This window comes from Podarcis filfolensis (assembly GCF_964270895.1).
Source record: "Podarcis filfolensis genome assembly, chromosome: 12".
Lineage (NCBI taxonomy): Eukaryota > Metazoa > Chordata > Lepidosauria > Squamata > Lacertidae > Podarcis > Podarcis filfolensis.
This window is the reverse complement of record NC_139614.1, coordinates 50,739,554-50,752,226: the sequence shown is the minus strand read 5'-3', so window position 1 is coordinate 50,752,226 and position 12,673 is coordinate 50,739,554. Positions and strand designations below refer to the sequence as shown.

Below are 12,673 nucleotides of genomic sequence, written 5' to 3'. Positions count from 1 at the left end.
CGCTCCATAAGACGCACACACATTTCCCCTTACTTTTTAGGTATAGATTAACAAAGATGTTGGCCATAAATTAACCCACAAAACTCGTTTGGTGATATTGGGCCAGTCACTCTCCACCGCACCTACCTCACAGGGTTGGTGTGAGGAGAAAAGGAAGAAAGGACAATTAAAATTAGCCTGAGCTCCTCAGGGTACAGATGCCAAAAAAACAACAACAAAAAAGTTGCAGAATTACTCTTACAAACACAAGGTAAATCTTCTGAGATATAACAGTGAAGTATTTCTCCAGTTTTATATCACAAGAAAAGAAGCAGAGAAGGAATTGCAAGCTATTGGAAGGAAACACCTATGTAGTGGTGATATTTAACTAATTAACGATTTAATCTCTTTGAGCTGCACACCTTCCATAAAAGAATTTTTTTTTTAAATGTGCTCTGGGAGGACCAGAGCAGAACATATTAAAAACAATCTAACAAAGAAAATGAACCAATAAAACCAACAGCAGCAGAACAAAGCACAACAACCTTGCTTCGGAGCCAGCCTAAATAATTCAGTTGAAGTTTTTAAAAGGTCTGGGGAAATGAAAAAGAAAAAAAGGTTTCGGCTGCTGCCCAAATCTGGTGATGGGGGAAAGAAGGATAGGGAAGAAGGGAGGAAGAAAACAAGAAAAGAGAACCCCATAGTTGCGCCGTAACCCCATAGTTGCCTTTGACTGGACTTAACTGCCCAGGGGTCCTTTACCTTTTACCTTTTTTTACCTATGGCTTGTGTTATCATTCCACTTTTTCTTTTCACCTTGTTGCAATATTTCTGTCTCTCTGTGTGTATATATTTCTGTGTTGTGCGTTGCTTGATTTCGATTCAGCACCCAGACAAATCATTATTTTTTAGCCAAGGGCAGTGAACATGGCAGTTTTCACCTTTCCTGCAGCTTTCGGTGCAAATCATGTTTTCAATCTGTGTTTTTTTTTAAAATAATTTAAAAATCCAGTGCATCTGAAGCTGCAAGGAGCTTTTTAAGAAAACCACCTTCTCTCCTGTTGGATAATTTTGCAAAACCTAATTGGAATGAAACTTTGGAGTGCCCCCAGGCTGTGCTGTTGCAAACACACACAGAGAGAGAGGCACACACAAATGTGTGTGTGCATGCACACAGTCAGAGAGAGATAGAGCTACAGCAGCCCTTGGAATGTAATTTTTGAGCTCCAATACGCGGTGGGTGTTGAAAAGACCTTCGATATTGTGGAGTGTGAAAGTTCGGGGAAATAATATCTCGGAGCCATTCTCCACCTCATTAAGACACTGATGCGGCGCTCTTTATGCAAAATGTTTAGCAACTGGAAAATGAGGAATGAAGCTGCTTTGCACAAGCCATTAATTCTGAAGCGGTTTCACAGTAGTCTTCTTAAAGTGCAGACAATTATTCCGGAGCCAACGGTTTGCAGATTGCAGCCTATCCCAGCAATTCTTCATTTGCATACTGCAAGAGAGCTGCTAGCATGCCATAAGAAATGAACAAATCAAAATTCTCCTGCGAGGCCGAAAACTCCCACACACAAAGGGATGTTCTGACCTCCTTATATTAAGCCTGATTCGTTCGTTTCTTTATTAAACTTAATTTTATTATTATAATTAATTTCATTTCTATGCCGCTTCATATTTTAAAGGGGGGAAATCTCAGAGTGGTTTACAACATTAAAACACCACATTAAACGATCCTGAATAATAATAAAGATTCAAGCGTCAAGGAAAATATTTCAGATCCTTCTCTAAGCGACATTTTGCTTTCCCCATATAATTTACCTACTTGATTTATACTCTTTAAATTTCTTCTGGCCTTTGCCTCTTTAGGAGCATCCGATGCCTTCGGAATATTATCCACTGGAATCTGATCACCACCTTCATCCTGAGGAATGTGATGTGGTTCTTGCTGCAGATGATAGATCACGACATCCATGAAAACAATGAGGTACTAAATCATCATCATCATCATCATCATCATCATCATCATCGTCATCATCATCATAGAATTAAGCATCTTGCAGTTGGCAATGCAGGGATTGCAGACCAACCAAAGCAGTAGAAATGGAAAAGCATTTCCTGGTCTGCCCCGCAGAGGACCTTAAGGTCCATGAATAACCATAGTTCAGAGGTCCCGGGCCCTAAGGAAGTCAGATTATCCTCCACCAGGGCCAGGGCCTTCTCAGTGATGGCTCCGACCTGGTGGAATGCTCTGTCCTATGAGACCAGGGCCCTGCAGGATTTAACCTCCTTCTGCAGGGCCTGTAAGACAGAGCTATTCCGCCTCGCTTTCAATCTGAACTTAGCCTGATCTCTTATTCCCCTTCCTTCCCTCTCCCTCCCCTCTTTATGAAGATTACCCGCTCTGGGATTCCACAGCTAATTCTCCCCTGGTCTCCCCGCTGGCCTAAATAGGACTCATTTAGCCAGCTAGCCCTGGTGACTACCTAATGTTTATTGGATGGATTTTCCCCCCTAAATTGATTTCTGAATTTTGAATTTATTGTTATTCACGTTTTATACTGTATGTTATGCTGTTTTTTGTTGCATCAATTAAGTGTTTTAAATTGGTTGTTAGCCGCCCTGAGCCCGGTTTTCTGAACTGGGAAGGGCGGGGTATAAATAAAAATATATATATTTATTTATATATTTCCTTCCTGTGTTAGAGGAAGCTATGCAATCCATCCTGGGTTACAGTGTTCCAGGCTGACTTTTGGGGGGCCGGGTGATGCTCTAGTCTGCAACAGGGTGGGAGCTGGGTACCACGTGGTCTCCTGCACAGCTCTGCCACCTGGTTGGCCCAGAGGGATGCTTGTAAGCCAGACGGGCTGGAGTGCTCATGATGCAAGGATGCTGAAAACTCATTCTGAAACGATCCGTGCTGAAGAGAAGCAGGGAAACTGATGTGTTCAGGCACAGAGAATTCAAAGTGGGAGGCTGGATGAGGACCCGGTAGTTGAATGCTGGCAAGACAAAGGACTTGTGGGCAGGTGGTTCCGAGGTCTTCAGCTGGGATAGCTCGGTTGGTAGACCATGAGACTTTTAATCTGAGGGTGGTGGGTTTGAGTAACACGTTGGGCATTGCAGGGGTTTGGACTAGATGGGCATCACGACCCCTTCCAACTCTACAGAATTATGGTTCCATGAAGTCTTCCCCAGCCTAGTAGGGTGGCTGTTTGAGACAGGGTAGTGCTTGTTGAGATCAAGCCATATCAGTCAGAGGAATTTGGCCACTCTCCAGGTGCCCGGCTTGATTCCATGTTGATCTCCCCCGTCTCGGCTCCCGGCAAGACAAGGCGAGATCTCTATCGGCCGATCCTTCCCAACGTGAGAAGAACACAACCATCCCTCCTCCCTCATTTCCCAGGGAGGGGAGAGAGACAGACAGAAATGTATTTACATGCCTTTATTTCTGTCTTTCCAGTAGTGCAGAGGAAACATGTCTGCACCCTCTCACATCAGCAGCAGAGAGAAAATAACTCCACCCGTGTACTTCTGGTACAGGGTCATGTGACACTCTGAGCTAACATCCGGTGCTCAGAGCACATAATAGACTGTCCCTTGTTCCCACGGTACAGTCCCATAACATCAACATCCTGTTTGGCTTTCCAGCCATCTGGAGCACTCAGCAGCATTGCTCCTTTTTCGTAACAACCTCCCCCAAAAGAATCAATGCGTGTTGCGGCAAGCAAAGCGTGATCCAGAGAAGAAAACAAACAGTTGTTATACACATAACACTCCCCTGTTGTTTCAGTTCCACCCTTGGAACTACCCGCCACTGGTTTCCCCAGTGTACCTCTCTGGTTGTCTGGCTTCCAAGGAATGAGTGCATCTGCATTACCTTGGCTAGCAACTCTCTGTCGTGTCTTTGTCTCTGACTTAGACACAGCTCCAACCTGTCCTCGGTTGTGTACAACAGCAACACACGCAACAGCTAAGTTAGCAAACTCTTCTGAGTACCTTTTGGGTGGTTCACCCTTTGTGACTCTCTCAGACCTGCGTAAGAGGTGCTGATCGTCTCTGCTCACTGGTTCAGCCTCAGGACTCCTAGGAGAACCAGTTCCAATAGTAAACAGTGGTTCAACCTTCACCTGTGAAGGTCTATCCATTGTGTGAGATTTCCTCTCAATGACTGTGACAACTGAGCTCTCTGAGCTATCACTGTCACTCTCAGTACCACTGTACTCTGTGAAATCATCATCATCATCTGAATCGTCCTCTGTGGGAAATGTGTGTCCTATCACTCTCTCCTGTTCAGGAGCACTATCTAGAAATTTTGTGAGAATCACCTGACCAGATTCAGACAAAATTACTCTGTAGAGACCCTTTTCATATCCCACAAAAATGCCTCTGGCATTCTTTACTCCACCTGGAGCTTCTGTCCTCACATGAGACCCAAAAACCTTGAAATGGGCAACAGAAGGTTTTCTCTGGAACAGTTTCTCAAAAGGAGAACTTCCCAACTCTTTTGAAACCTTTCTCACCCACGCATGACTAAACGACATGAGTGACTCCGCCCAGAACTCATGTGGCAGATGTGAACTAAGCAATTGCGCATTCATCCCCTTTTGCAATTCTTTGTTCACCCGTACACAGACACCCCTGTTCCACGCTTCCGCTGAAACAGCAACCTTGTGTCTTATCCCTTTCTTGTGCAGGAACCTCTGGAAATCCTGTAAAAGAAAAATCTGCTTCTCATCTGTCAAAAGACAATCAATGTTAGCATCATGCATCTTTTCAACCTTGTCACAAAACTCCTGAAACCTTTCCAAGGCTTCCTGTGGCCTCTGTAACACATAAATCCAGACAAAGTTAGAGAAATGATCCACACACACAAGATAAAATCTTGCATTGCCTCTAGATGGTTCTAGAGGACCAATCACATCAGCATACACCCGCTGAAACGCTCTGTCGACCCTGGCCACCTTCTTGGCGCTTGATTTGGTCACACCTGCAAGAGAAATCAAGTTAGACTCAGAATTACATTCCATGTAATCACTTTGCTCAAAGTCCAACAAATACAGTCCACATTTCTCTCTGGCAGAAAGATACAACTCTCCATCTTTGAAGATCTTGCAGCTCTCAGCATCATAGGACAGTTTCAGTCCTTTCTTTGCAATCTGCGAAACACTCAGCAGATTGAACTTCAATTCAGGAACCAAGTAAACATTGTGTATAGTCAAGTTCAGACTCTTGAGATACACAGTTCCAATCCCGGTCGCTTCCAGCTTCTGACCGTTGGCTTGTTCCACAGCGAAGCTTTGCTTCTTAAACGTTGAAAAGAGCCCTCTGTGCGGGGACATATGAACAGAACAGCCCGCATCGATTATAAACGAGTCTCCAACTTCTGGCGTGGTTCCTTTCGCCATCAGGGCCTTTGCAGGTTTCACCGAAGACTTAGTATGACCTTTGCCTGCTGCCTCAGGCTTTGCTGAGCGGCCCTTCGCTCCTTTTGGCTGGCGTGGCTTCTTGCAGCTCCGCTGAAGATGCCCAGCCTGTCCGCAATTGTAACATCGGACAACGTTCAAAGCTACAGCATCCTCTCCAGTAGCAACATCAGTGGGGGAATTAGAACTCCGTTCTTCCCTCCCCCTGTCCTTCACCTCCAGTGCAGCAAGCCTGTCGTGTTCATTCAAAACAACGGCAGACACCCTCTCCGCGGTCAATTCGTTCGCCGGAAGGGAACCCAGCTGACTGGCAACCGTTTTGTAAGTCCGATTTAAGCTGTTTATAATCATGAAGCAGAACACTTCCTCCTGCAGACGGAAATTGCGTTCCACCATCTGTTGGCGCAGATATTTCATTTCCGTCAGGTGCGCTTGAACATCTCCATCAGGCGCAAGCCTCAGATTGGTCAGCTTCTCAAAATACAGCAACGCTGAAGAACCAGCATCTCTCTGATGTGTTCTACGCAGCGTTTCCCAAATCTCACGCGCATATTCCAAATCCTGAACATGCACAAGTTGATCATCCAAGACACACAGAATTATAGCCGTCCTGGCCTTCACATTCTGTGATTCCCAACCTCGGGTTGGTGCTTGAGGGATGGGGTTCTCAATCACCCCAAAAATCCTCTGATTCTGCAGCAGGGCCTTCATCTTTACAGACCAAGATGAATAATTGTCATTAGTCAGGGGAGGCGGGTAAGGCAAGCCTCCCCCCTTTTTGGCATCCATTTTTGAAGCCAAGTCTCAGCTCTCACACTCGAGCTAGTAAAATCCAAAAGCTCTCTTGAGCTGTTTTTCTGCCTCTCTCAGGCAGCCAAACTCCAAGCTGTCTCACAGTCAAAACAACTTTGCTTTCCCGGCTCTGACTGAGCCAGCCCCAGGTGTCAGTAACTTTCCAAGCCGACTGACCGTCGTTGCCTAGCAACTGTGCATACTTCTCTTTCGTTATCTAACCACAAAAATCCCTCGTATGCAAGCCTAGGGTCTCAGAGCTGTTTTTCCAAAGGCAGCTCTTCTGTGAACCAGAGAATAAATCAATCTGCATTCACACTCTCAGCCCGATATTCAGCATACCTTTCCGGGGCTCCGATGCTTGGAAAACACCCCCTCTTGGTGTCCAGCCGTCTGTTCAGCTTCTGGCTGCAATGCAGACGTTATCTTCTTTCCTTGGTGCAGAGGATGGCACACGATCCATCAACCTCTCACCTCTCATGCTGACTCCCATGGATCAGATAACCAGCAGCTCTTGCTACCATATGTTGAGATCAAGCCATATCAGTCAGAGGAATTTGGCCACTCTCCAGGTGCCCGGCTTGATTCCATGTTGATCTCCCCCGTCTCGGCTCCCGGCAAGACAAGGCGAGATCTCTATCGGCCGATCCTTCCCAACGTGAGAAGAACACAACCATCCCTCCTCCCTCATTTCCCAGGGAGGGGAGAGAGACAGACAGAAATGTATTTACATGCCTTTATTTCTGTCTTTCCAGTAGTGCAGAGGAAACATGTCTGCACCCTCTCACATCAGCAGCAGAGAGAAAATAACTCCACCCGTGTACTTCTGGTACAGGGTCATGTGACACTCTGAGCTAACATCTGGTGCTCAGAGCACATAATAGACTGTCCCTGGTTCCCACGGTACAGTCCCATAACATCAACATCCTGTTTGGCTTTCCAGCCATCTGGAGCACTCAGCAGCATTGCTCCTTTTTCGTAACAGTGCTCACCTTTACAGAGTTGGTGTGACTTTGGGGTACACCTGGGTCCCTTGTTGTCATAATAATGATGATGATGATGATGATGATGATAGTAATAATTTATTATTTATATCCCTCCTGTTTGGCTGGGTTTCCCCAGCCACTCTGGGCAGCTCCCAACAGAATATCAAAAACATGATAAAACATCAAACATCAAAAACTTCCCTAAACAGTGCCGCCTTCAGATGTCTTCTGAAAGTCAGATAGTTGCTTATTGCCTTGACATCTGATGGGAGGGCGTTCCACAGGGTGGGTGCCACCACTGAGAAGGCCCTCTGCCTGGTTCCCTGTAACCTCACTTCTCGCAGGGAGGGAACTGCCAGAAGGCCCTCGGCGCTGGACCTCAGTGTCCGGGCTGGATGATGGGGGTGGAGACTCCTTCAGGTATGCAGGGCCAAGGCCATTTAGGGCTTTAAAGGTCAGCACCAACACTTTGAATTGTGCTCGGAAACATACTGGGAGACAATGTAGGTCTTTCAGGACCAGTATTATGTGGTCTCCTAGTCACCAGTCTAGCTGCTGCATTCTGGATTAGTTGTAGTTGCCGGGTCACCTTCAAAGGTAGCCCCACATAGAGTGCATTGCAGTAGTCTAAGCAGGATATAACCAGAGCATGCACCACTCTGGCGAGACAGTCCGCAGGCTGGTAGGGCTGGTGCCCCAGAGGCCGTTGTTGGAGAGGGATGACCTGACCACAGTGACCTGTGCATTGTCAACGTCAAGATCGGCTTGCCGTAATGCGTTCCACATGGGGCTGCCCTTAAGGTTGAGTCCAGACACTGCGGCTTACCTAGGAAGCAGCCTTATACTGAGACAGACCATTGGTCTATTAAGCTCAGTATTGTTTACAATACTGGCAGCAGCTCTCCATAGATTCAGAAGGGGTCTCTCCCATCCTTGCCTGAGATGCAGTGGACTGAAGCTGGAACTTGTACATGCAAGGAGGGACTCAGAAACATAGCAGGAATGGAATGGACTATCCTGGAAAAGGCTGGCTGGCTGGCTAGCTGGCACTCTAAGCAGAAGTACCGTGCACTGCAACCTTTTGTTGCAGACCCCACTTGTTTTATATGTACTGAATACACACACACAAACACATGCATTTTCTTCCCAAAGTTTTAGACCCTGCTATATGCACTCATTTTTTCTCTCCCCCCAGTAGTCTGATCCTTACAAGAACTTTAAAGTAATTTATGATGCTACACCTCACCCAGGTCTTGATGGTACCTTGAGAAGAAGGAAGGGAAAACAAATTCAATCCATTAATCTTTCCCCACCCAGAAAAGATCATTCCTATAAATAATCCCTGCCTCTTAGACAGGGCCCAGTCCTAAATAATAGGATTGTCCCAGACTGAATTATAGCCCCTCCTTGTCAACACCTCAGAATTATGGTTTTCACCTCATTCTGCCTTAGCTCATCTCTCCTTTTCTTTTGTTATCCTGGACAACGTCCCTCTGACAAATATTCTGGGCCAGTCCTGGCTTCCCCCCCCCTCGCAAAGACTCCTGGGAGATGTGGTTTCTTAGAAGGGCTGAGAGCTGTTAAGAGAGACCACCACCCTCATCCCCCTCACGGAACTACAGTTCCCAGAGTTGTTTAACAACAAATCCCTCTTCCCAGGGGACTCTGGGAATTGTAGCTCTGTGAGGGGACCGGGGGGGGTGTCTCCTACCAGCTGTCAGCACCCTAAGACCCACGCCTCTCCTGATATGCCCCACAGAGGACCTTAAGGTCCACAAATGACAACACTTTGGAGGTCCCAGGTCACAAGGTGGTTAGATTGGTCTCAACTAGGGCCAGGGCCTTTTCGGTACTGGCCCCGACTTGGTGGAACACTCTGTCACTCTGCAGGACTTGACATCTTTCCACAGAGCTGTTCCACCTGGCCTTTGGCTTGGACTCAGTCTGACCCTTACGTTTCCCTCCCCTTATGGTTTTGATTTATGGGTTACTTTTAAAATGAGGCTGCCCTTTAAATTACATTTTAACCTGTATTTTAAATTGGGTTGTTTTTTCCTATTATGTTTTTATTGTAATTTTACTGGTGTTAGCCTCCCTGAGCCCGGCTCTGGCCAGGGAGGGCGAGGTATAAATTATTATTATTATTATTATTATTATTATTATTATTATTATTATTAACAAACCACAGCTCCCAGGATTCTCTTTGGTGTAAGCCAGACTGCATAAAGTGGCGTCCTAGTGCTTTGAATCATAGAACTGTAGAGCTGGAGGGGACCCTGAGGATCATCTAGTCCAACCCAAGAATATGCAGCTGGCCCTTAAGGGAATCGAACCTGCAACCTTGGTGTTATCAGCACCACACTCTAACCAACTGAGCTATCCAGTACGTAGTGCAGATGGTGTCAAAGCCCATCTGAATATAGCTAGGATGCTGGACTAAGATGGGTCATTGACCTGATTCCCCCAAGTGATTTATTTGCCTCTTAAATGAGTTCCAGGTAAATTGAGAATGAAAATGAACTTATCTACTGATCACAAGAAGCTCATTCTTTGCCTTTTAATTGCATGGGCGAGAGAGGGAGGGTGGGCTACCCTCACTCATTTCCCCCCGCATGAAAATCTTTCGTGTTTTGTGCAAATGAAGCCCAGAGTTCGGGTTCCTCAGGGAGACAAGACAAGGCCTCTCTTTTAGCTCAGCTTAATCAGCTGGTTGTATAATTTTATGTCTCTCCAAAAAGGAGAATTGATTAGTACCTGTTTAAGGAATGGTATGTCTAATCACATGCTTCGTGAGCTGTGAGCTTGCGGGTCTGGAGGGAATTAAGCCATTTTCTTCATTTTCTGAAACGGAAACTTTTTTAAAATAATAATAATAATGTATTTTTAATTAATTCTTTTTCAAATAGAGTCATTCAGATATAGGAGCCTAGGCCGTTGCCCTATAGCATTTCAGACCCTTGGCCCATCTAACGCATTGTGGCATTTTTGGTCCCTTCGGATGGAAAAATCTGCTCCAATGTTGTGGGCAATACCTCCTGATTCTCAACAGACAAAGGGTTGGGTGGATATTATTTCCATTCATTAGGGAGCAGGGAATCAGTGCATTCTCAAAAACCTAGTGCCTCACACCATGATAAATAGGGCAATCCTATATGTGTCTACTCATAAGAAAGTTCCATTGCTTTCAGTGGCGCTTCCCTGAAGGTATATATCAGGCATAGGCAATCTCGGCCCTCCAGATGTTTTGGGACTACAACTCCTATGATCCCTAGCTAACAGGACCAGTGGTCAGGGATGATGGGAATTGTAGTCCCAAAGCATCTGGAGGGCCAAGTTTGCCTATGCCTGGTATATATGGATGAGACCTGGCAGACCCTGCTGAGCCAAAAAAACAAACAAACCCTACCCTAAGTCTATCATGGATCTCTCAGTCTAGCCTACCTTACAAGGTTGCTGTGATCACTGAAGGACATGTCAATGTGAAAAATGCAAAATAGATTTCTGCAATTATTTTCACTTGTATATTGTGGGCGCATAATAAAAAGTCTTATTTAGGCCGAATTATCCCAGCAGGTCAGGAATATTGCAGATATTAATATTGCACAGTTTGAAGCAATTGGATGCATAAAAACTAACTCCTTCTGAAATAAAAACATTGCCAAGGCCCATAAGTTTAATTAAAAACTTTCCTCGCAAAACTTTCTTCATAACATAACAGAAACATCAAATGATACATCCAAACAGTTCCATAAGACATACGCCAGTCCAAGGCATAGGCTCCAAGTACCTGACAAAATATGAAATAATTCCAACAGAAATAATTCCAACAGACCTAGAAGCAGAGGTCTGTTTCTCCCCATAGCCTGCATTCCAACCGGCATCCTGTTTTAGGCTGTTTACCTGGAGAGCTTCATTTACATCTCACAGAGTATGGGAACAAAAAAATGGCAGATGCCACCCTTCCAAGACAGCAGATTTGCAATTCAATACCTCTCGTGTGGTCTAAGGTTAAACACTCCTGTGTTAGCTAGCAGAAAACAACCATAGTTCATTATCGACTCAGTTAGAGTTCAGAGTCCTATTCTTGCCATCAATATAGCCCCATGGAAAATCCCCATGTTAAAGCCTTCATGAATACACATAGCCATTCCCACTTCAGTGTCAATTAAACCAATTAAACTTAACGAGGAAGTGTTCACCTGCCCTGTAGGCCTCACCTATGCTTCCCTTCTGCTTCCCCTTCTAGCTGTGGTGCCGGTGCATCACAGCCATCTTCAACTACTTTGTGGTGACCAATTTCTTTTGGATGTTTGTGGAAGGCTGCTACCTGCACACGGCCATCGTCATGACCTACTCGACAGACAAGCTGAGGAAGTGGGTTTTCCTCTTCATCGGATGGTGTAAGTAACACGCCGTAGGCTTGTCTAAACAAAAAAAAGTTTTTAGTTCTCGCAGAGAAGAGCCACCTGCCTGATATCAATAGGCAGGGAGGTCCAAAGTGTGGGTGCTGCCACGCTAAAAAAAAAATCAAGTCCTTACAAATGCAGAACAAGTATTATGGGGCAGCAGTAGCAGTGCCAAGTCTGCCAGTCGAAGCGGTCAAGTGGGTGTTTGTGGCTGGGAGAAGGAGTAGGTACCATAGCTGTCAACTGTCCCTTATTTGGCGGGAAACTCCCTTATCCCAGCGCCGTGTCCCGCTGCTGTCCCTTATTGATGATGTCCCTTAAATTTCCCGGGTTTCATGCTCGCCCGGCTCGGGAGGGAAGCAGTGGCTCGGGGTCCTCCGCCTCGAGAGAGAGAGAGAGAGAGAGCTGCCATGTCTCCGTCTCTCCCTTTTCCCCTTCAGGGGCGCGTCGTGAGGAGACGGGTAGTGGCGGGTGGGCAGGCAGCCCCTCTCTCGCGAGACTTCCGCCGCGCTGCCAGAGGAAGCCAGAGGCGGCTGAGGAGGCAGCCTGAGGGAGGAGGAAGAGGAGGGGATAGGGAGGGACGCAGAAGGGCGGTGCTTCAGCGGTCACGGCAGAGCCACAAACGCCTCATGCCGGGCTCGTGAGCGGCGTGGGCGAGAGTCTGTCTCCTTCCCTCCCTATCTCTCAGGAGGGGAAGGGCCGATGGAACTCCTCGCACCAGGACAATGGCAGCCCCAACATGCTGCTTAGCATACCCTCCAACCAGTGCAGCATCTTAATGTAGTGATTTCCCCCTCTCCATCCCTTTCATAACTCTATTTTTATAAATCATTTGTCCATCCATAGTTCAAATTTTTACAAGTTTTCTGTCAATCCTACCAATGTATGTAACTCTTTACAATAGCTTTTCAACTAAATTATAAACTTTCCCCATTCTTTATTAAAGAGGTGCTCTTCCTGGTTTCTAATTCTGCCTGTAAGCTTTGCCATCTTGACGTCGTTCATCAGTTTTGTCTGCCACTCTTCTTTGGTCGGAGTTGTAGACACTTAAGATCATCTAGTCCAACCCCCTGCAAAACAT

The 12,673-nt window shown here is 46.1% G+C and overlaps 1 protein-coding gene across 4 annotated transcripts in view; it reads left to right on the top strand.

The window, feature by feature from the left end:
- The window catches only part of CRHR2 (corticotropin releasing hormone receptor 2), a 203,648-nt gene that overhangs the window by 150,700 nt on the left and 40,275 nt on the right, over positions 1 to 12,673 (top strand). For all 4 annotated transcript variants that reach the window (XM_083579912.1, XM_083579914.1, XM_083579913.1 and 1 more), the window contains 2 exons: positions 1,852 to 1,969; positions 11,433 to 11,586. In XM_083579912.1, the coding sequence (XP_083436038.1) occupies positions 1,852 to 1,969; positions 11,433 to 11,586 (272 nt within the window). The remainder of the gene's footprint in view (positions 1 to 1,851; positions 1,970 to 11,432; positions 11,587 to 12,673) is intronic.